The following is a 23170-nucleotide window of genomic DNA, read 5'->3' as shown; positions in this document are numbered from 1 at the left end:
ACTCGTCCGACAAAAATAATTTATTAATGGGATATCGGCGGTATCACATCGACGTAATTTGTAGAAAAAACAAACTGATACGGGGGTATATCAAAATAGCACTTCTCGCGAATCGATCCGCAGAAAAAATTAGATAAAGAAAAAAAAAAGGCGAAGAATGCTGGACGATAGACGATCTTTCCTTGGAACGGAGGGCTTTAGACGGACTCGACTATATTTAGAGTTGGCAGACCCCCAGAATTTTATACTCCAACCACATTGGCTTTTCATTATTTCTAGGGCAGCTACATTGCGGAAAGATACCTATTGTATACGGAACGTTTACAATCGAGGGGAAACTGCAAAATAATTAGCTGGCATTCCCCCGATCGAAAAGATGTATATGAAAACGATGCCGCGAGTTCAACACAGAGACCACGATCCTTTGGAAGCACTTTGCCGGTGGCTAGATAGCGGTGCAAGCTACCGCTAACGTCAACTTTAAACAAGAAGTTTGTGTCTCGAAATGCGCTTACCGAACTGTCGTGCCATTTCCTCAAGTGGGAGCAGAGTATCGGCTGGCCACGGGAAATGACAAATTCGCGGCTCGCCGCTCGCGCCTGGCTGACGCACGCCCAGCAACTAATCATGGGCCTCACCAGCCTCGCCCCCGGCGCGAAGCGTCCTACCGTACGAGTTTACTTTATTAAAGAGGCAGAGTTGAGATCACCTCATTTTTAGGGGCCTCGTTCGTAGCTGCGAGAGCGTGTTATTAGTGGAGAGAAAAAAGTTTACCATTCGCGGTTAGGGTTAATCGGCGCGAGAAACGACGAGAGGAAGAAGGGGCAGAAGAGAAGCAAAAAATAGCGCCGCTCGCCGCGCCCTCCGACGGTGGACCATATAAGCAACTGGGGACTTTGCTCTTCCACATCACTTGGCGATCCAGACCGGGACGAGGAGCTACCTCAGTAGGAACATCAGAAAAAAATGGTGCGTTGCTGCCTTTCTGCCTGAGATTCGGATACTTCGGCTGAAACCTTCTCTTGTTCGTCCGCATAAACGCTCGGCTTTGTTTTCTATGTCTTTCAGGCGGACCTCAGCTCCAAGGATGTCGAACGTAAGTGGCCTTTCAACTTTTTCTCTTTATCGCCAAATGTTCGGAGAGGAGCGCGGCTTATATGAAACTTGGATTTTAATGGAGTGTCACGACGACGCTTAGTTTTGGGGAATTTATCCTGTAACATCAGCTGAGCCGGGGATGTTACTCTATGAACCAAGAGAAACGGTCTCAATGGTTTATAAACCCTAGAAGTTTAGTCGAGTAAAAATTTCGCCTTTACTTTTATTAGACCAAGAGTAAAATGCGTGATCTAATGCTAAATTTTTTTTTTTTATTGCGCATGTTACTTTACAACGCGTTAAACTACTAGAGAATGCTTTCGAAGGTCAAATTTCCCTTCTTTTTTTTTTTTATTCACATTTTGTCTGCGGTGGTGGCTATGACCAGTCGCTCTAAAAATAGAAAGGTCTCGTTATTCGATACCTTAGTCACCATCTCCCTTACGCTATGTTTTGGACGAATGCATTCCCGAATTATTTTGGTTTTGTGCTTTATGCAGCTCAGGTATTCTGCAGTTACAGCGACGGAGTTACAACTGCCACACCGAACAGGTAGCATTAACCGAAGTATTAGAAATAACAAGAAAGTGAAACGTATATCTCAACATTTGTTTATCCGTGAATGTGACTTCATGAGCCGTGCGAAATACAAACTATTAGTACAAAATGGCTTCTTCAATCACCAGCTGCCCCAAGAAGCACAGCAAAAAGTTCACATGATTGAGAGCTATTTAGGTTCTAGCTACACTTCAGTTGCCATTTCAAGCGCGAAAGATATTCCGGTGAATAATCACTAGCTCTCGCGTTTAGCGTCTTTCTGTTATAGGCATCACATTTATTTTACTTAACTTTAATGGGGAAAGGTCACTTGTCAAGGTCACCCGTCTTAGCCGATGGTTCACATTAACGTCCCAGTTTATCTGTTAATAGTATGAAAAGAAACACATTCATTTTATCTATTGCTCCGCGATTAAATAATAAAAGTTTGAGCGATTTTTATTTCGATGAAAAATGAGGAAGAGAATATTGCACCCCGGATAAGCCTCCGCATAGGGTCTCATTACGCTGTGATGAGCAATTAGCAAAAAAAAAAAAAAAACAGGAGCAAATTATTTTGGTTTTGAAAATGGCGTGGAAGACATCAAGAGTTTGTCATCTCATCATTTTTTACTAGCTGTAAAAATAAAAGCAATTTTGGTACTTTTTGAAGACGAAGAAGTGCAAAAAAAATGTTGAGATAGTAAAAAAAAAAATTCTTATGAGTCTTTTGGCACAGCGTCGTATTCTATCAGATAATAGTTTCAACTCGCTATTGTTATTCGTTGTGAGATTTTCATGCCCATGAAGAGATTTCAGAGCCGAGGAGTGTGGATTAACCCCTACCTGGAAATTCAGTAAGACCCTCCAGATTTTTTCTGTCTGTTTGAAAGAACCAGCATAATATGTCTTTATATATATTTTTTTTTTACCGCAACGTATCAGTCAGCGTCTTTTTATGTGAAGTGAACAAATAATTTTTATGTATCTACCGAGCAAGAAACAGGAAATGAATTTGAATATAGCAACCAAACAGTAAAACTTTAAGGAAAATATGTATTGAATATGCGCTCCCATAACGGAACAAAGCTTGCCACTGCAGTGTAGTAATTGGCGCTAGAAACTAAGATGTAGCTTGTCTCGGCGTTTATTTAAAGAATTGGGTAGACTGAAAGTTTTATTTAGATTTTAGTTAATATCAGTGACGTACCATCTAATAAACAAATATTGTAGGCGTGATAATTGAACACGAGAGACTCGATTATCATTTAAGATAAGCTAACTTTTAAAAAGAAGTGTGTACTGCGCTGTACTCAGCATCTACCATGGGGACATTTGCTCACCATTGAATTCAGTGAGAAGCATAGGGAAAAATCCACCAAAAAGAAAAAGTGACAACGTTTTAAATGTAGAACGCGCGAGCAAAAAAAAAAAAAAAAAAAAAAAAAAAAATATATATATATATATAATGTGAAAAACAACACCCGTCCTGGGTTTCACGCTCACTTGTCTTCGCTATAATTCTAACTTTCTGCCAAGTTGTTTCAAGCCTCATCCGCTTAATACTTGAGCGCTTTAGTAAAAATTTGCTGTGCACTATCTCCAGACGTAGTAAGAGTCTCAGAACGGGGAAATGACTCCATTTAAACGTGGACTTAGCTCGCAAGGACTTGTGGTAATTCGAGTTACATGAAACATTCAAACCCTGAATCACGTCATGAGTTGCAATTGCTTGGTTGACCAGAGTTCGCAGCCTTCTAAGCGAACATACGTTGTTTTCTAGATTCCTCTTTCCAGTCAAAGAAGCAGGCTATGGATATTCATGTTACCGGGAACGTCGGTCGCATTGAGATATAGAAGACAACCAACAAAAGACCCAAAAGCTACCGACCTCCTTTCCTTATATCACTAGTGGTTCTGTCTACACCAATCCAAACTACTAAGATAAAAATAAATAAAAAAAAAAAGAGTGAGTTTATGTAGACTTTTTGTAACGCCATTTCACTTGATTTGTCTACTGTGCGTTCAGCACCGCTTAGCGATTTCACAAAGCAGCAGGCTCAGCAGTGCGAAAGTAGTATGCTACCACTCAAGCGGGCTAACATCGCGCGATCTGCGGATACCGGACGACAGTACGTATCGAATCAAGTTATGTCGGAATTAATTTACAGCTTATAACACTATCACGTATTTTGCTTATAAAAAACCGGCAGACACTAACATTGGTAGGGGATGTACAAAGCGCGACATCGGCGCTCTTTTTTTTTTTTTTTCCTTCGAGGGGGTAGGGGTGAGCGCTAGGTTTAACCGTGTAGGTCAGTACCCCAGTTGAACACTACCCAACACGGAGAGGTCTTGATGACAGACTTTCGATTCTTATGAAATAAGAGAAAAGATAACCGGCGATAGCTTGTTCGCGCTAACAGTGTCACACCGCGCACGCGAAGCATTGGTGTGTGCGGCGTCTTATTCACGCGAGCTTAAAAAGTAGACGAGTGGAACGCTGGCTCTCGCGGTGATGTCACTTTGCAGCAAAACTTCGCAGTGTGCGCTCTTGTGACGTCAAGCCGTGCTCTAAAAATGCCACGCATACCATAACAAGAAAGTATTCGAACATGCACTTCGTAAGAAATGTGACTAGATTCTTTTTTTTTTTTTCTTATTATTTCCTGTAAATAATGGGGCATATCCTTAAGACAGAACCAGTGGGTCCATTCCACCGAGTGTCGGAGGCCACCCAAAATGGAGAACGTCGGCGGATTCTCTTTGTTGGTCGGCTAAATTTGGCGGGCCCCTAGGCAATGGGAGCTCGGTACCTATTTCGGGACCTGGGTGGCGGAGCCCTAGCGCGCCCGACTCTCGACGCCACGCTGCTCCGACGGATCCCGCACTTCGCCGGCCCTCGAGGTCCGCCGAGGCCTTTTAAGGACCTGGCCCTCGGGCCCTCACGCGCTCGCCTCTGTGCTCCGCCACTTGGCCCTCTCCCGGATATCTGCGTGAGAAAAAGGGCCCGTGACTATGCTTTCGGGAGCATCCACGTGGCGTCGGTTCGCCGTAGGTGTTCTCACCCAATAGTTGACGGCACAGGGAAAACTATCATACCGATGGAACCAATTAACCGTCGGTGATCGGTGACGTGACGGCGCGCTTTGAGGGCGAAGGATATAGCTGAACGCTTCTGTCACACGAGGCGGGGCTGATTTTATGATCGGTCCAACTTAAAAAGAGCCTGCACATCGGTGTCAAGCCATGGGCGAACGGAAAATAAAAAAAAGATTAAACCAATTCTTAAAAAAAAAAGAGGTACATTTACGATTGAGCCGACGGTAAATTTCAGTTTTATTCGCAACTTGTGAAACGCTGCTAAACCGAGTAAAACAATAAAAAAAAAAGGAGTAAGAAAAAAGAAAAAAAAAAAGGGGGAGGGGGTAGAGTTAAAAGTATGCTTCACCGCGCGCACTGAAGCAAGGCAGCAAAGCCAGCTTTTCAGCACGGCGAGCGCGTACGGCTTCGTCTTTCGTTTCGTTCGCACGGGAGGCGTACAAATTGAATGATGAATGAAGCCACAGGTTTTTGACGTCGTTTAAAACGGAGGATGATTGGTCAGTTCGTGTCAGCGTATTTGTTTTTACAATTAGGACTAAAACCACTTCAACTGTGCTTTTAGTTAAGAAAAAAAAAAAGCTTGTCATATTAATTAAAGGGGACGTAAAGCGCCGTTCATTATTTCAGATGTTCGTGTACATATAAAATCGCTACATCTTTTGTCCAAATTAAAGTTATTGAAGACAAACTTCGTGCTTAGTTATACAATTAAATAAGGATTCTTTGGAATCTTGCACGCATTGAGAAATATTCTTTGTATTCAATCAGATCTCTCCGAACGTTTTGCAACAATTTGAATACTCTAGCAAAACTGTTATCTGCCATAACAAACATATCTATGGACCATGTTGAATTAACCTGAGACTGGGGTAGAGAAGAAACATCAAAACGTAGAAGAGACAGAAAAACGACAGGACGACGTCTCAAAAATTGAGGCGTCGTCCTGTCTATTTTCTGTCTCTTCTACGTTTTGATGTTTCTTCTCTACCCCAGTCTCAGGTTAATTCAACATGGATTCTATTCACCAGCTCGCCTGCACCCTTACAATTTTTTCTATATCTATGGAATGCGTAAATTTATTTTCATTATGTTGGCCTTTTACGTATAATCAAGCACTCGGTAAAAACTCTGGGCGATCAGGTTTACTGAGCAGTACTGCACTGACGACATGCATTTTAACTAGGGCTCGAAGTTGATTGATTAACCTACCGATTAATTAATTAATTTCTTACAGTAATGTCATCTCACGCTAATTGGTAAAAAGTGAACTATTTGATAGGGTCGTCAGGAATCTGACTGAAAGGCTGTTTAGCGTAGGACTATTGTTATTAACCAGAAGGAAATCGTCGCATCCGGAAGACTTAAATACGTTGCTTTATTTGAGCCGGTGGAAGCAACGAACGCGAGAAGGTTACTAGTTCGAATCGGTACCCATATTGTTTGTACTGTTAGTTATTACAATCGTGACGAACAAAAGGTGATCTGTACTTCGTTCTCTCTCAATGTAAATATTGTCTTTATCTGAATTTTCTTGGAAGATTGGCGGCTCACTTAACCTGTATATGTATGATAAAAACACAAAAATAATTCACTTTTCTAAAAACCATATTCTATTTCCTGCCTAACCTCTTACTGGTAAAGTCTCATTTGTGCTCTGTTCCCAATCTTTTAATTACTTATGCAGTGCATAGTAGTTAATTACTTGACGTCCATAAAAAAAAAAAAAAATATGTTTTTTTTGTAAGTTTAAATGTTTTTGTTGTCGGCCAGCTCTTGGCATGTGCATACATTCCAAACACCAGAGTGAATGAAAGGAAGAAGCTCCATTCGCATGTACTCAAGGCTACTCGAATCTCTGCAATTGCGTTCCCCAAAAAGTACCATTTTATATTGTTAATTTCAATTCAGTTCAACGTTCCATTAGCCTTCAAATTGGTCGGATTAACCGATTACTGTAAACGACTTAATTCTCCCGGGGACCTAATTTTCGCGAATTTCGCGAATCGCCTACAATTTGCCAAAAATAGGCCCCGCGAACAATTCCGGTAAAATGTAAACCCATTGGAATCTATATTGAGATCCCACCGCGTCGCGAAAATTAGAACCCTCAAATTATTCCAAAACTTCAGCTTTAACCTAAATCGCAAAGTATTGAGCCCGCGAAAAATAAGTCGTTTACAGTATTTAATAAATTACGAGTCACCGGTTAAGTACTAGTTATAATTCTTAAATGGTCGCACAACCCTAGTTGCATCATGCTGACGCCACAACTTCGGCTATCTGAAGCAGACAGTGGAAGTTCGCCAAAGTAATCGTGTCATCATGATTGTCCGTGTGTGAGGAAAAGAAAAGAAGTCAAGCACGGCGTGCAGGTGTGCGAGAGCTGGTGAGGAAGGTAGAAGGAATATTCGTTGTGTAGAATTTCCTTCCTGCATTAGGACCGCTAACCGAGTTAGAGATCGCTATACACTAGAACCGCTCGATTTTCTCCTTCCAAGCTCCGCCGGAACAGCCTGCCGCATTGCTCTGTTTTCCGGTGGCGGTGAACGTTCTCAGAACGGTCCCGGTCAATGCTACCGAGTCTGGTGGCGTTGCTCGTCGTGGACGGTAGCTGCTGCGAGGAACGCGAAAAACATATCTTCGATCCGAGAATCGCGTCAATGACGTCATCTTGACAAAGATGTCACCGATCAGCGAAACTAATATTTTTGCGTGACTTGCTCACTAAGGGAACAAAAGATAATGTGACCCGCGTACACACTCCAAAGAAAGTGTGACTTAAAGGGGCGATGCAACGATTTTTGTACTTTGCCCGAATACCGCTTACAACAGATCCCTGACGTTAATGACCTTTGAAACACTCGCTCGTTTTGCACCACACGCAATCGAAGTCGCAGAAAAAATTAAAGAAACTGAGCAGCGTTCACTTCCTCAACTCGCAGCCAAAACAAGCGGCCACGTGATCCGGAGCCGATTATATGCCGCCAATGCTGATCATAGCCACGCGCTGGGGTCGGCAAAGCACAGGACACGCGCTGAGTTGCAGACATTGTTATGATTCGGCTACTGTCGTCATTGCAGCGATTGGACACGGACCGCTACCCGAATGCATCTCGAGCTATCGATTATCACGAGCCAAATCGAGTGCCCACGCAATGCTCGGCTCCAATTCAATCTATGAGCCACATTCAAATATCGTCAATGGAGGATACTACGATCCCCCATTTACGTCATCAAGTTTTGCGAAGGAGAGACTGAATGAAAACGCTCTCTTTTGTCCTTGAAATTACACCGCAACAAAGGAATTTTTTGGCCAGTGGCGTTGCGTTCGAGTATACTGAAGTCCCACTAGTGAAAGCTCGTGTGAAGTGAAAAAAACATTCCAATTAAATATCACTGCACCGCCCCTTTAAAGGACACCTGTTCGCGGTAAATATAACTACGGTAGAGCCTGTCACCGAGATTTTCGAGTGACTATAGTTCAAGATGCACAGATTAGAGCGAGATCTGCTGATCGACTCCGCTTAACAAATCCGATCGTTTACGATTGTAGATAGCCTTGCGTTTTTGTGTCACTAGTGCAGCTGAACAGAGAGGCGGGCTTTATGCGCTCACAGAGGCACACAGCCGGTTTTCGACCACGAAGGGAGTCATTGTAGCCAGACTGCGGATATTTAAAGCGATGCGACATCTCGACTTCTCGCTGCTCCCTCCCTCCAGTGGCCCGCGAGCACTTCGAGATCTACGACATGTGCGCCGAGGGCAAGGTGGACTGCGCCGACCTGGGGTCCCTGCTGCGGTCCCTCGACCTGCGTCCCACCAACGCGCTCGTCGAGAAGAACGGAGGAACCACCAAGAGAGGTGGGTCCGCCCTCCCGTGGCGCGCGCTGCACTCGGGAGCTCGGACGCAGTCGTCGGGTTTCCCAACGCGCCGGGTGGAGGGTGCGCATGCTGCTTTCCTTGTCACCTCGAGCTTTAAGCCGGAGTCAGGCTACCCGTATATCTTACAAAGGACACGGTGTTTCTCTTCAGACATGACGACAGGATTACGTGCGGACTCGCCTCAAAGATGTTCGAGGCGCGTTTTGCTTATTACATGTGTATGCTTAGAACATGTCCAGATACAGCTTTTGTACGATCATCGTGTCATGACAAGGAAGCAAGAGTGTATGCAGACTGGCCCCTCTCTATGATGAGTGAGCAGAGGGACCGCGGCTCGAGATAAAACCAAAGGCGCCTGTGCGGACGCCTTTGGGTCAGTTCACGCGTGATCAACGGCTGGAGCTGCCGGTGAAGTAACGCTATTGTATACGCGGAAAGAAGCAACACTAGGGGCTTTTCGTAGATCGTACGCGAGATATTGGCGTGACCAGCGGGAGCTCGTGCCATCACTTTTGAGCGTGCGCCCCCAGGGCCCGCAATATGCGGCGCATAATCTACACTATGTCCGGACGTTGTTGAATTACCGTGGAGCGCGCGCGAGCGAAAGCTCCACCAATTTAAGCTCGCCGGACTCGTGGTCTTCCGTAGTTGCGTCATTTCTTCTACAAGAGGAATTGATACAAGCCCGCGGATTCAGAGAGAAAGAGAGCCGCGCTTGCGGCGCATCTGTGCTTATGATAGCTGAGCACGAAGCTTTTGCGATGAAGTGTAGATGGAGTCTAAAGCCCGTTTCACAAGACCGATCTCACCAAGCGTTCGGCACATACCTGACGCCGCCATGACTTTGGTTCGGACGAGGTTGATGGAAGTGCCCGAAAGAGCTCGTTCCGTCTCGTGATGTATACGCACAGAGCTCCAGCAAGGTTGTCGTATATGTGCAGAAAAAAACTAAAGTTCTCTCGATGCGATGCGGCAGCGGTAGCGTAGTCAAACTGACTGCTGAGATCGGTCTGTTGCGACGTTGCTTGTGAAGCGAAAAAAAAAAAAAAACAAATGCGTAGGTAATTATTTTTTTTTCGCAGCTGCGAAGTTGCCTTTTGTGAATCGGACTTGACTTTACTTTGCGTGTACATAACTTCGCATCAATTTTTGCGTTCGTCTTCCGTGGCCCAGGCGAGAAGAAGATGACCCTGGAGGAGTTCCTGCCAATCTACAGCCAGATCAAGAAGGACAAAGACATGGGCACCCACGCCGACTTCATGGAGGGACTCAAGGTCTACGACAAGGCGGAGAACGGACAGATGATGGCGGCAGAGCTGTCCCACGTCATGCTCTCGCTGGGTAAGTTCATTTCACTTTAGAACAAATAATCTGATTTACTGGATGGCTACGCGTTATAAAACACACTGCAAAGGACGTGTACAAGTAGAGGGTGACAGAACACGCGTAAATCCATGTTTTCTTGCCCTGCTGAGACTTATGCAATTGTCATTTCCAACAAGGAAAGAGTTTATATATATATATATATATATATATATATATATATATATATATATATATATATATATATATATATATATATATATATATATATATATCCTGGCTCCGCCAATTTTTGGCTTTCGGCTGGTTCCTGGAAACTTTGATTCTTTGATTCATTGGATTAAGTACGGTTCATTCATCTGCACATATTTGTTCATATATATATATATATATATATTATGTCCGGTTGGACTTAAAACGAAAGTGTTGAGGAGTTCCAGGAAAGGCCTTTACTGCACCAACGTTCCAAGCGGGGACCGCTTTTGTTCAGGGTGGTATGGTGTGTGAAAAAAAAAAAAAATTCACACACCATCCCACCCTGAAGAAAGCCGGTCCCCGCTTGAAACGTTGGTGCAGTATAGGCCTTTCCTGGAACTCCTCAACTTATATATATATATATATATATATATATATATATATATATATATAAAGCAGATGCAACGAATACATAAGCAAACACTTTATTCGGTTTCTTTGGTCTTGGTCTCTACTTATCTTGGCACTTTTAGCTCCAAAACGTTCTTCACCTTTCGATTAAAGAAAGTTGAAATTACTTGGGTTGTGTGCTCTGGAATTGTGTGACTGGGAAATCTCTTCAAACAAAAACAAAATATTTTTTTTTTTATATTCCAATGTGCTACGCATTTAAAACTTTATACAAGAAACCGATTCCAGGACAAAGAAATACGCTTTTCTGTTCTTATTGAAAGCCTGCTAAGAACCAAATTCGAAGTTACTGCATTTAACCCATTATTTTTTGTAACTTCACGAGAAAGTCACAATAAGAAACTTTGTTAACCAAAAACAAGGTGCACAAAAAAAAAAAGTCTAAACAGAGTGATGACCATGAGAACGACAGATGTGATCTTTATCTCAGCCTTCTTTCTTTTACCGCTCTATCAGGTTTGCTTGAACGCTTAATCTGAACCAGCGTGCCTGGACTTTCACCTTCCAGTCATTACTCACGCAGAGAGATTAGACCCCTCACGGGTGCTAAAATAAAACTGAGAATGCTACGGGCGTGAAATCAAAGCTGTGCAAGCCGCCAAGCGCCAAACACGACGAGAGTTCCAACAAAGCGGCAGACACATCTGTCTCCACGTTCTAGCATTTGCGCGCTGCTAAACGCGCTGGAGGCGATGCTGATGGAATCTCTAGGTGACGCTACGTGGATCAACTAGAGATGACGTCTAGGGGGGTGGTGCAGGCCTTGTTTTTTTAGGTGGTACTGGTTCTACCCACGCACAGTGATTTCACTACCCACAGCCTAGGGGGGAAGGGGATGGGTGTACACCACCTCTAGTTTGCCTGAGTTGCCCTCAGACCCTTGAGGTGCCCTTGTCTGAGGTGCCCTTGTCTGAGGTGCCCTTGTCTGAGGTGCCCTTATCTGAGGTGCCCTTGAAAAAATCTTCCGCTAAAAAAACAAACAAAAAACCCTTAATATTTATTTTGCGCCAAACCACTGTTTTCTTGAGCGCACTGACTCAAAAGCGGTTCCTATATGGATCTAAGGTCACAGGGGCATCAGAGCACGCGCCGTTCCGTCGCCTCCCCTCCGCGCTGCTTAGCTCCTTGGCTCCTCCTCCCACTGACGTGAAGGAGAACAGAGGAGAGGTTTTTCCGTGGAATATATATTCGTTATTGCCATTCATTGCGGTACCACAGTATTAATACCGTGACTGATATTTCTTTTTCGACGTTGCCTTTTGCTTTACTTTGTGCTTTCTTTAGGAAATTACGCATTCTTTATTAAATGTTTATACTGTCATGTATTGCCTCATTGTGCCTACCCCAGACCCCTGGAAATTCAGACCTTCCCCCTCTCTCCCCCCCTCCCCCCCTGATTTTACTTCCTGGGGAAACTCCTGCCGACGGCTGTCTTCAGTCTCGTTAGTGCGGATGCTTTGCCTTTCCTTGCTGCATGAGCACGAGAGAACCTCAGTTCATTGAGAGCCATTGATAAACAAACGCACGTACCAACGAAGCTAAGTTTTAACGACGTTGTCGTTCTCGCTGTAGGTGAGCGGTTGACCAACGACGAGGTCGACGAAATCATGAAGGCCTGTGCGGGGCAGGAAGACGAGGAGGGCTTCATCAAGTACGAACGTAAGTGTCTCCGTTTGCTTCTCGTCACCCTCGCTTTGTCTATTCACATAGTGTTAATCCACCATTTTGCTTTTTAATCTCAGTGTGATGAGACATAAGTTTGCGCGCACTAAGCATTTGAGGGTGTCATGTGAATCCTTGAAATGTTCATCTTCGGAAGGTGCAAAGTAGCCCGTAACAACAAGTTGATGGACAAAATTACGTCAGCGAAAACACGCTTATACCTCAAAGTTTTATACGCTTTCAGCAATAAAAAGTGTAATATTTTCATAATTTAATACATACATACATAATTTGCCAAAATAATTTTTTTTTTTCAAACCGTACTTTGGATTCGTTTACTGCATGCATTCCGACATGCAACAAACCGAAGAAATCAAGATAAATTTCCGGCAGAGGTCTTTTACAAGCAGGTTGCTAGGCTACGACTTTCTGCCGAACAAAGCTACGAGTACTCAGTAAGATAAGGCAAGTTATAGCCGTTCCCATAACGACAGACGCCCAACCAGTGCGCTTCCTTACAGCATTTATCGTATGTTGAGGGGTCGCTTCTTCCACAGATGGGACACGCCCTAGAAAAGGCCGTACGCGGAGCTTTTTGCCGTCGTTCCTCTGTCGTTTGTTAGAAGCTTAACTCTAATTAAGAGTGCACAAAACACTGGGGGTATGCGCTAAATTTCAGGCTGCCCGGTGGTAGATTAAGAGTATGCGGCACAAGCTCCTCTCAGAAAGACCTTCACTCTTTCGAAATGAATAGAGAAAACGCTGTAGAGGTGGTGGACCCCTCCTTTACCTCCTCTCCCGCATTCGCGCTGCTGAGGTGGAAAGAGTGGAGGGCTGTGTGGGAGGGGCTCGTTTTGCACTCCTAACAACGCAGCTTACGAAATGTGAAGACGCCGCCGTCATCGTCGCGTTCATTCGTCAGTCTTAAGGATGTTTTGTTGCAAATGTAAAACGATGGAATCTCCTAAAGACCACGTCAACCTAACATAACACAATGAAAAAAAAGGAGGAGAGAGAGAGAAAGCAGAAGAGCAGAACTACCGGTTTCGCTCGTTTGATCAACTATTTTCAGTGTCAGGAGCCATAGAAGGGACGAACTTTGTTATTCCTGTTCGCGTCATTCTATGCAACAGCATCACCTGACGTCATATTTAAGCGCACCTTAGAGTGTTAACTATACACTATCCCGTTCATAATGTGCAATGCTGTCAAAGATGCTGGTGCGAATGTGAATTCTGCGTTCTATTTGCGCACGCTGTCGTGCGAATGAGATCCCATTGGGTTAATCAATCCCGCCAGTAGCTTTGAAAGTGCTGTGCGCGCTGTAAGAAATTGCGCGATCGAATCAAGGAAGCTTTCGACCTTACGTCTCGCGCATGCTCTAAACATAGCGTTCCACAATAGTCCCAAATCGATAGCCGTCATGCTCCCATAAAGAAGTAGTATTGATCTCCTGCTGACTGAATGGGGGGCAGTCGATGACGTGGTCCCACTACAATCGGACAGGCCACGCCGAGGCGGAAGGACGCATAGAGACAAGAGAAAAAACTTTCCTTTACTGTTGTATGTCTGTTTCTTCTTCGGATTGCCTTTATTACACGGATTCAAAGCCCTGGCCGAGTGTTTGCACTCTTCTCGAACATGCACGTTCATGAAAGGTTATTTATGAAAGATAAGCCAGGGACTGACGAAAGCGAGTTTAGGAGCCGCAGAAATGTAGAGTTGCCCGAGCCATTTTTTTAGTACACATTTTTATGTTCATTTTACGTTCAACATATTCACTTTCGAGCGCTTTGCTTCGTTGTCGTCCACTTCATGAAAGCTCTTGCCGAAAGAATATCGCATGTTTATATATTTATATTATATAATAAAATGCAGGGCACCCGAAATAATATTCTTTTTACTGAAGCCGGTCGCTACACTGGAAATTATAGCCAGTATTAAACGGCTCGACAGGGTTCGCGACATTCGCTGAAATCAGGTCGCTGCCAGATTGAAACCGCGCAGCAAACTAAAGAAAAAAAAGACTTTGAACACTTGAACAAGCGTACTTCGAAAGCGTCGTCCATATCGGAATTGTTGTATCTATACATTTGTCCTTTGAATGTAGTTTTTTCTTGTTTCTTTATCGAAACCCAGCGACGCTCTTTTAATCATTACAAGAATAGCGCCAACATACCTACGCGTGTTCTCCGCTGTGAAAGGTGCGATGAACCAATCACTGCGCCTCGTGAGGGGCACCTAGTGATGAGCAAGAGCAAGGTCTATACTTCGTTTCAGCTTGAGTCTAGAGGAAACTGACGCTGCGAGGTGATATGGAACCAATCGAGCAGCGTCAAAAGCGCAAGTCACTAGACCTTTTCTGTTTATGATTGGTGAAGCGATCATAAAACACTTGGAGAAACGTGGCGGTGTGTTTTTGATGCTGTCTCATTGATCCTATCAGCTCGTAGCGTCGGCTGCGTCTGGACTTAAGCTGAAACCAAGTATAGTTTGTTCAGGCGGGGGGATCGGTGGCCGAGTGGTCTAGCGCACACCAGTTCGGAGCACGTGGAGCGAAAGCTCGTGCTGCAGATCCCAGGGATCCTGGGGTTAATCCCGACCCCTGCCCCTTTGGATCTTGATGAGCATCGTATTGGCGTGCGGTCGTGTATCACTACAGTAGTAATGTAGACTGTTGGACGAGTTGGTGTACATTAAATATAGTTACAGTTGTGCACAAAGGGACAGGGACAGAGAAGAGGAACACGTAGACGACAGACAAGCGCAGACTCACAACTCATGTATCGACAAAAGATGAAAACAAAGAGGTACAGAAAGCAGAATTAGCTCGAGCGTTGGCCACACAGGCAGAGCTCGGACCTGTGGTCCCTCGGGCCCGTGGTCTCTCGTGCTTGTGTGACCAGTGCTCGAGCTAATTCTGCTTTCTCTACCTCTTTCTTTTCATCTTTCGTCAGTACATGAGTTGAATGAGTTGTGAGAGTGAGCTCTATTGTCGTCTGCGAGTTCCTCTTTCCTGTCCCTGCCCTTTTGTGCGCACCGGTAACTATGTTTAGTGTATCACTACTGGGAGATGCGCGTAAAAGACCCCAGCCCAGCGGTTGTGCTGCACTGGCTAAATTTCCCATCTACAGCTGAGAGACAAGTCGCCTGTTGATGCAGACTAAAGTTTAGGCTGTATAAACATACACACAACACAATTCTTTTTTCGTTGAGGCGCATGTTGTTTAATTTTCTTGTTCCTGGTGACATTTTATTTGGTGGTCCCGAGTAATAATTACGGAGTGCTAAAACCACTTTAAACTATTTTTTCTATTACTACCTGTCGTTTCAAACCTCTTTGCCCTCTTATTGCAATTGAAAAAAAAAAAGAAGAATAAAACACCAGATTTGTTAGACAGCAGACATTCCCGTGAGAAGACGGTTTCTGCTAACATGGGTTAGTTTTAATTTACACAGCTATACACGTACTAGATGTAACTAAGGAAACAGTTTTCGGGAGGGTGATGTGTCTGGATGAAAAGAATAACCCAACGAAACATTATGCAACTCTAAGGTGCTTTCTAACTAGGTCGCCATAGTCGTAACAAGGTTTTCTGAAACGCGCCGTCCTTGATTTCATGCAGCCCGTATGGTTTGCTTGCTCTGGGTGAAGCAGTATAGCAGCCTATACTCCGTGTCACCTTAGAATGGACCGCAGTTGACTCTACGAGCCATCGGAACCAATCCGATGCCGTGTGAGTGTCACGTGACCTGAGGAAAGGGCGCAGCGACGCGCCTAGTCGCGTGATACGTTTGCAGCGCTGGAATTGTTAGGATGGCTCGTAGTGTCTTCTGCGGTCCAATGTAAGGTGAAACGAAGTCTAGATCCTTAATTTCAATCTCGAAGCAGGCCAAATCCATTTTGCCCGGTCGTGATCGGTCGCTTGCCAGTCGTGCGCCGGGGAGCTGCCGCCGTCTCCGAGAGACAAAACGTGCACTTCTTCGCGTTCCCGCTCCACCGCACCGCACTACAGCTTGTAAACTAGCGCTTTTGAGGCACTTGAGACGGCCCGCAAAAATCGGTTTCTCAGTCAGCGCTTTTCTAAAGGGGTGCAAGTAGGTGGTGGAAGTTTACAGTGAAAAAGAAATCAAGGAATGAACTTACCTCGTTTAAAAGGAAGAAAAACAAAACAGAAGCCTTTTCTGGGCAATCTTAGCCGCTACTTCTCAGAGGATGCACGCGTAGTGAGAAGTGCCGCCGACAGATGGCGTATGCCGCGTCGAGGGAGCGCCGGCCAATTCGGGTTATGATCGCAGACGATCCCGCAAAAGAACGCGAACGGGCCGGCGCTCTCTCGACGCGGCATACGCCATCTGTCGGCGGCATTTCTCACTACGCGTGCATCCTCTGAGAAGTGGCGGCTAAGATTGCCCAGAAAAGGTTTCTGTTTTGTTTTTCTTTCTTTCGAATTTGGTAGGATCATTCCCTTATTTTTTTCCCTGTAAACTTCCACCACCTGCTTGCACCTCTGTAGCAAATCGCAGCTCGATACGTTGAGAAACCAATTTTTGCGGGCCATCTAAAGTGCCTTAAAAGCGTTAGTTTACATGTTGTATATACCCAAGCCATACAACTGACATAATCAATCCGGCTTTTTGCTACATGTATGCATAAAGAGAAGCATGCGAAACTGCTCTTGAACATGAATTGCGCGCTAATGTAGTTGCTGTCCGCTTAAGCAGGATGTGAAAATCGTGAGCACGTTAGAATCGCTCCTCAGCCAATGAGATTGTGGCATTAGTCGATAAGAACACCGAAAAACGAGTCACGAAGTGTGAAGGCATTAAGCCACGCCCAGTGGTTTTTAAGCTGCCGGCGACTATAAGACAATTTAGCTGGCGACCGACGTAAATTAAAGACTAATCGCAATAATTTATTTCAGGCATACATATGTGTCTAGGATCCCGCGGTCAGAGAAGACACAAAGTCTGAACAACGTGTAATGACACTGCAGTAATGGAAGTGCAGATCAAATTAGTTTTCGGAGTAGTGAAGAACGGAGATAGTACCGAAGGATCAGGAAGTAGTGAATTAGTTTGTAATTGTGATTTGGATGGCAATAGTACGTTACTGTTTATTATAATACAATTTTCAGCGAAACACCTCCAAACGCGAGCCTGAATGCACCGAGAAAGCGAGGGAGAGGAGGAGACAAGAGTGCGCGGGGACTTCACAACACAAAGCTCTGATTGGAATGACTAGTGAGTAGACCTCAAGCTATAGCTGCCTTTGTTTCTACAGCACTCGTCGAACGCGCTACAACGCGGGACGGGGCGTCCGGCGTTGGGCTTTCGCATGCGAACGCATTCCACGAGTGCAGTGGAGACAAAGGCAGCTATAGCTCGAGGTCTGCCCACTAATCATTCCTACCAGAGCTCGGCGTTGGCGTCCCCGCGCGCTCTTGTCTCTTTGTCAGTTTCTCGGCGCATAATCTGTTATTTCTGCGGTGAATCGGTCAGTTATTTGAATAAAGAGTGTCGACGTTTCCCGGGTATCAAAGTACTTTCTCGTTAATGCGGGAATGAATGGCAAAGTTATTGGTAATGCTTTCGAAACACTCACAATCCAGAGAAAATATTTTTGGTGTGCACGAACTTGTAATGCAATTTTATGACTAGGGTTCTGTGTTTTCGGTAAATACCGATGAGCCCCGAAAATTAACCTCCAAGCCTGTTTTGCGAAAATCGCGGGAAAAAAAAAAGAAAAATGAATTTGAGCAGTCTCCGAGGAGTAAAAACTGAGCATCACGGCAAGAAATCTTTATCTGCAGCTTTGTTTTCTGCGCATCCGGAACAGATGACCCCCAACAAACTTTCCGCGAGCGCGTTCCTTCTTTCGGAACCACACACTTTATTAATTCACGAGCATTGGTACCAACGTGACAGGGAAAAGCTGACGGCGTTCGTCTGTTGACACAACAGTGGAAAGGGAAGCGCGCCGCGTAGACAAGAGGAGAGTTGTGAAGGACAAAGGCGACAGGGAGTCGACGTCATAGGGTGGAAGCCAATGGGCGCGCGGAGGCTGGGGCGAGTCTGAACTTGCAGGTGTGCTATTGATTGCAGATGTGCCTTGATTTGTGCTACAAAAAAGAAAGGCAGATCCATTGGTGGATCCTTAGGAAATGCGTTAGCATGGCTCTTTCGAAAATGCAAACACTGACCCCGTAACGAAGCCAAAAAGAGGCAACAAAAAATAGAGCAAGCAAAAGAAAAAAAAACAACACAGAAAAGTGAAGGAGTGAGCGTTAGCGTTTCCCAAAGGTCATGCTAACGTATTCCCTAAGGGTTCACAGATGGATCTTTCTTTTTCGCTTTCTTTTATAATTGGTAAGGAGACATTTTCCAAGTATTCGGGCCACGTGTGTGTTTCCTGAAAGTTGCGGAATTCCATGTCCGTGCCCCTATTTTCGGCCCCACATACACCGATTTTTTGACTGAAACCAAAAATGAATACCAAAAAGCATCGAATCTCATTAAAAAAAAGTAAGCCCGAAAAACAAAGAAACAAAAGCACCGCTGAATTTGTTGAAAATAAATTTTAAAAACATGAAATCCTATGTTCATGACTCATTTTATGTTTTAGTAAACGCAATAAAAATTACAATTTTATTGCATAAAAAAAAAAAAAGAATGGCTCTCTAGCTGTTCAAAGTTCAAATTCAGCGATGTCTGATATTGTCAAAGACAGTTTAAGAAATGCAAGGCCTAGCAAGTCCCGGGTATCTCATTATCGCTCTGTTGCCAATGAGATTGCAGTATGAGTCTCCAGCGCAAGCTTCTATACCCGGCTCCAGTGCAATTTTCTATACCTTCGAGAACGCGTCAGCGTCTCGTGCACCTCGAGCGCGCGCGTACAGCCAAAGCACGACGGAAGGCAGCGAGCGCGTACTGGCATTGCCTCCTCTATACTCACAAAGCTTGGCAGTTCGACGACGGATCTGTAGAGTGCCCGGTCGCAGATTTGGAGCTCAAAAATCTGGTAGCACGGAACATCAAAGAGCCATTTCTCGGGGAACCTGAACGACAGCGCACAGCTTTTGCTGCGGCGAGGACCCAAAATACACTTGTTCGCTCGGGAGAAGAGTGTTTCGGAGTCTCGCCGCAGCGGGGCGCCAGTCACGTGGCTCTCCTCTCATCCGTTGTCTGCCACTCCAACTATTCTATTTCGGCGGCCGCTTCTCGTGGCGATCTGCCAGGCTTTGTCAATATATAGGAGGCTATGGTACTGGGGGCTGGGCGTTCGAAAGATAAGCTCTGCCGTTCTCATTCAGTGAGCTACCGTAAATTACTTGACGATCGTTATACTGCCACATGGACGCAACGGTTTGTTCATAGTGAGTGGATTACCTTCTTGTCCCGCCGACTGAAACAAACGTGTCCTCTGTTCGCTGTTAAAAAAAAAAAAAAAAAAAAAAAAAAAAAAGAAAAAAAAAACAACAACAGCATTTAGTTGACTTTGTTGTGGTGATGTTTCTGTTTCAGAATTTGTAAAGAACGTTCTGGCAGGACCATTCCCCGAGGAGAACAAGGAGAAGTAGGCATCTTCACCCGCTCTTGTCTCGTCCCGTCCGTGCCGGTGCTCGCCAGCCCTTCCGCTCCAGCCGCCACAGCAGCCTTCAGCAGAGAACTGACAATCGCCCCTGGGCTCTGCCTCGCCCTTGCCTTCCTCTGATTGGACGGACCCGTGACGTCACTTCGGTGCCCTCGCTCCGCACTGCCTACCAGGAGACGTCCTCTGGATCGCGAGGAGGTGTCATCCTCGTCGGATATCGGAAAGTAGAGCGACGTCTTAGCACCCGGAGTTACAGAGTGCAAGGAAGTTGGACGAGCAAAAATTTGAATGGAGGTTGCATTAAAATATATACATATATACCTGAAAGAGTTGCTTAAAAATGCGGATCACAAAAAATAGGACACCAATAAAATTCTTGATAGCAGCAATGTCATAAAAAGAGAAAAGCGATTCTGTAAAAGGAAAAAAATAAAAAAAGGTGGTACAAACTCTTGTCATACAATATAGAGAGCTTGTGTTACTTTCTGTTCACTGTGTCTGCTTGCAATTTTTTAATTTGAAAACGGGGCTGTGTTTCTGCGATGCTTCGCTGCAGACTTCGTCAAAATGCGATAGCATTTCGGTGTTTCTGGAGTGAAGGCCATATTCCGCTGATTAAATTGAGACGAACTTCGTTCTCTTATTCGCTCCTTGGTAGTAGCAGACGAGACCACTTTGCTCCTCTTTTCTATGTCAAGACGCTATTTTTTCTTTTCCGCCGTCTCATTACAGACTTTTAGCAAATCTTTACCGTGCTCCGCGCACAGCAAAACCGGAGTCTTTGATGCATGCTTTTAAGTGCACTTAAAAGCCTGCTTCAAATGCTCTGGTAGTGAGGTACGTGGAACACGGTAAAGGTTTGCTAAAAGTTTTTATTGGCTAACGACTACGTTGAGTCGGAGTCGGATCGCTCCCTTTTCTTGGGAAGCATTACGAAGACGACAAGAACACTTTCAGAAGGCGTATGTCATCTGGGTGATTCCACAAGAGTCCGAACCTGCAGGTCCACTCGACATTTTTTTTTTTCTGGCTATTTTATATTTTATGTACACACAAAATAAATCGCACGAAACTGAACTTTTTTTTCTCAAAAACGCGTTTTCACTACGAGAAAAAAAAAAAAGTTTAAAGATTGCGCGACGGCCCGGCTCTCACCGCGGACTGCATTGGTTGCCACCTTTGCGGTCCTGTGGAAGGCAGGCAAAGAGTGGTAGGCCAAAAACGTTTCCTGGTTCATGTAGCGTACCAAAATTTAAGTCAACTGCATGGAAATAATATGTGGTTTGTGAATTAAAAATATATATAAAAAAATCATAACTTTAGACCAGGTGCAACAAATACACTAACTTTCAGGCCTTCTACCTCAATATGTATGGCATTAGCGATTTTGAAAACTATACATAATATAGGCCAGGGCATCTAAATCCTACCTGCAATGTGTGAACTTCCAATAAAAATAGAAACATCAAAAATGTTTTGAAAAAACACATTTTCAAAAAAATACTATATTAAAAAAAATAAAAAAAAACCCGGTCTCGATTTTATTAAAACTCTGGGGTACAACTCTTTTTAAGCCAGGCAAAAAGGAATGTGCAAAAACATGTTGCATAATTTGCTTGGTACAAAAGTTCTGAGCGGTCGAAGTGGCGGTTGCGAAGCGTCTTGATTGCGGTGTATTTTCCGCTCCACCCCGCTGCTGGTATCTTTTTTTTTTTCTAAGAAAAGTTTTTTTTTTGCCACAAATAAGAAATGTATGTGTTGTAGCTTGCTGTAAAAAAACAACAACATATTTCCAGATTTTTTTTTCCCGTGGTTATTTACGGGCACTTATGAAAGTTTACGCTCCTGAATCGCGCTTGGACTACGCACGTCTCGTTTCTTAAAACTGTAAGGAATAAAAGAACGACGCCTCGGGTACAAGGCTACGGGGCGCTTATGTTACGGCGATGCGAAGGAGGAGGTTCATTTACGTTTGCCACGCGGTATAAATGGTTCGCGGTCGCTCTCGCTGTCAGGAGCTAGTAAGACATTTTAGCTCACGTTTGCCGCGGGGGGCAAACGTACAGACCCCCCTCGGCTCCGCCGTAACATAAGCGCCCCGTACCCTTGTACCCGAGGAGTCGTGCCTCAGTTCTCTACAGTTCTAATAAACGAAACTCGAGTAGACTTCAGCCTAACTCCGGCACGAACAGTTGTCCATACGCTTCTTTCCTTACGTCTAAAAACGTAACAACGACCTAAATATTTCGTCAACGCCTCCCCTTGAAGAATATTTGGAGAATCCACAACTCTGGGTGCATCAAGGGTGATTACTGCAACAGTTCAGCTAGACTCTTTTGAAATGCACGGTGGCATAGTTGGTATCGGCGCGTCAGTGATGTCATCTGGACGTTTGTGTGTTTGTAAGTGTATGCCCAGGAACGGCACAGATGCAGAGCTTGACTGCACGTGAACTTTGACTCTGCCTGGTTCGTTGCCACAGGCGTTGGTCGTCAGCTGGGGATCTCCTCGGTCGATACAGCAGTGCAAAGCCTTCAAGCTTAAGTTGCAATGGTTTGGCGGCGCAGACGAAGCAACGGGAAAGGCGACAGGCGTCGCCGTTGTGCACTCGATGCATGCAGCACATAGCTCACTCAGAGTTTTTCGCGCCGATTACCTCCGCGTTCAGAAGAAGAAGATACATTCCAAAATATATTTTCACACTGTCGAGCTTCTAGATGTTGAAAAACTGCGGAAGCTGCATGATAGCAGGATCTGGTAATTTGCAGGATACAAATCAGCAGGTCTGCCAGCACCGCTTTGAGTGCCTGAAGGTGCTCCTATACACCAACTCATGTTTACAAACAAACCGGAGCGCCCCTAGCGGACGCCACCGGCGCCGCGCATGCGCGGTGGACGGTGGGCAAGAAGCCCGCCGTCGCCCATAAGCGAACCATGGCATTACGTTGTTTTCGGTCTCGGTGGGAGTCCCCGTGCTCTTTTCCGCGTTGGAATTGTTGATTATACGTCCTCCTAACAATGTCTGACCACTTGAGCGGCTTCAGCAAAATTAAAGAGGCAAAACTTTGCTTGAATAATATGACTTGCGGCGATTCATTTCACGTGGACGCCGCAGAATGGGCGCTAAAACCTGGCTCCACGATGAGATTCTGCTCGCTATTTTCAGTCGCGACGTCGCTCGGGCTGCAAAAGCGTGGATTCTAGCTGAGATGGTCGACGTCGATACTGAAAACCGCAAGTAGAATCGGGCATTACAAATCGGTGATGGCCACTGGTAATAATGATCAACATCTTGTATCTACT

At 44.9% G+C, this 23170-nt stretch overlaps 2 protein-coding genes across 3 annotated transcripts in view; one reads left to right on the top strand and one right to left on the bottom strand.

The window, feature by feature from the left end:
• The window catches only part of LOC8035495 (N-chimaerin), a 32904-nt gene extending 32097 nt beyond the window's left edge, over positions 1–807 (bottom strand). The window contains exon 1 of one of the 2 annotated variants that reach the window (XM_029980621.4): positions 516–807. In XM_029980621.4, the coding sequence (XP_029836481.1) occupies positions 516–531 (16 nt within the window). In that variant the 5' untranslated portion in view covers positions 532–807. The remainder of the gene's footprint in view (positions 1–515) is intronic. The other variant, XM_040213421.3, reaches the window with a different exon arrangement.
• On the top strand, positions 740–20330 carry LOC8040242 (myosin light chain 1). The gene is made up of 6 exons (XM_029980622.4): positions 740–969; positions 1069–1096; positions 8461–8601; positions 9796–9963; positions 12184–12270; positions 19798–20330. The coding sequence occupies exons 1-6, from the start codon at positions 967–969 to the stop codon at positions 19851–19853; spliced, it is 483 nt and encodes a 160-aa protein (XP_029836482.1). The 5' UTR covers positions 740–966; the 3' UTR covers positions 19854–20330.
• Positions 20331–23170: the final 2840 nt, after the last annotated feature.

Source organism: Ixodes scapularis, unplaced genomic scaffold, assembly GCF_016920785.2.
Source record: "Ixodes scapularis isolate PalLabHiFi unplaced genomic scaffold, ASM1692078v2 PGA_scaffold0__279_contigs__length_252992795, whole genome shotgun sequence".
NCBI lineage: Eukaryota > Metazoa > Arthropoda > Arachnida > Ixodida > Ixodidae > Ixodes > Ixodes scapularis.
The sequence above is the reverse complement of the archived record's forward strand: the minus strand, read 5'-3'. Positions and strand labels throughout refer to the sequence as shown.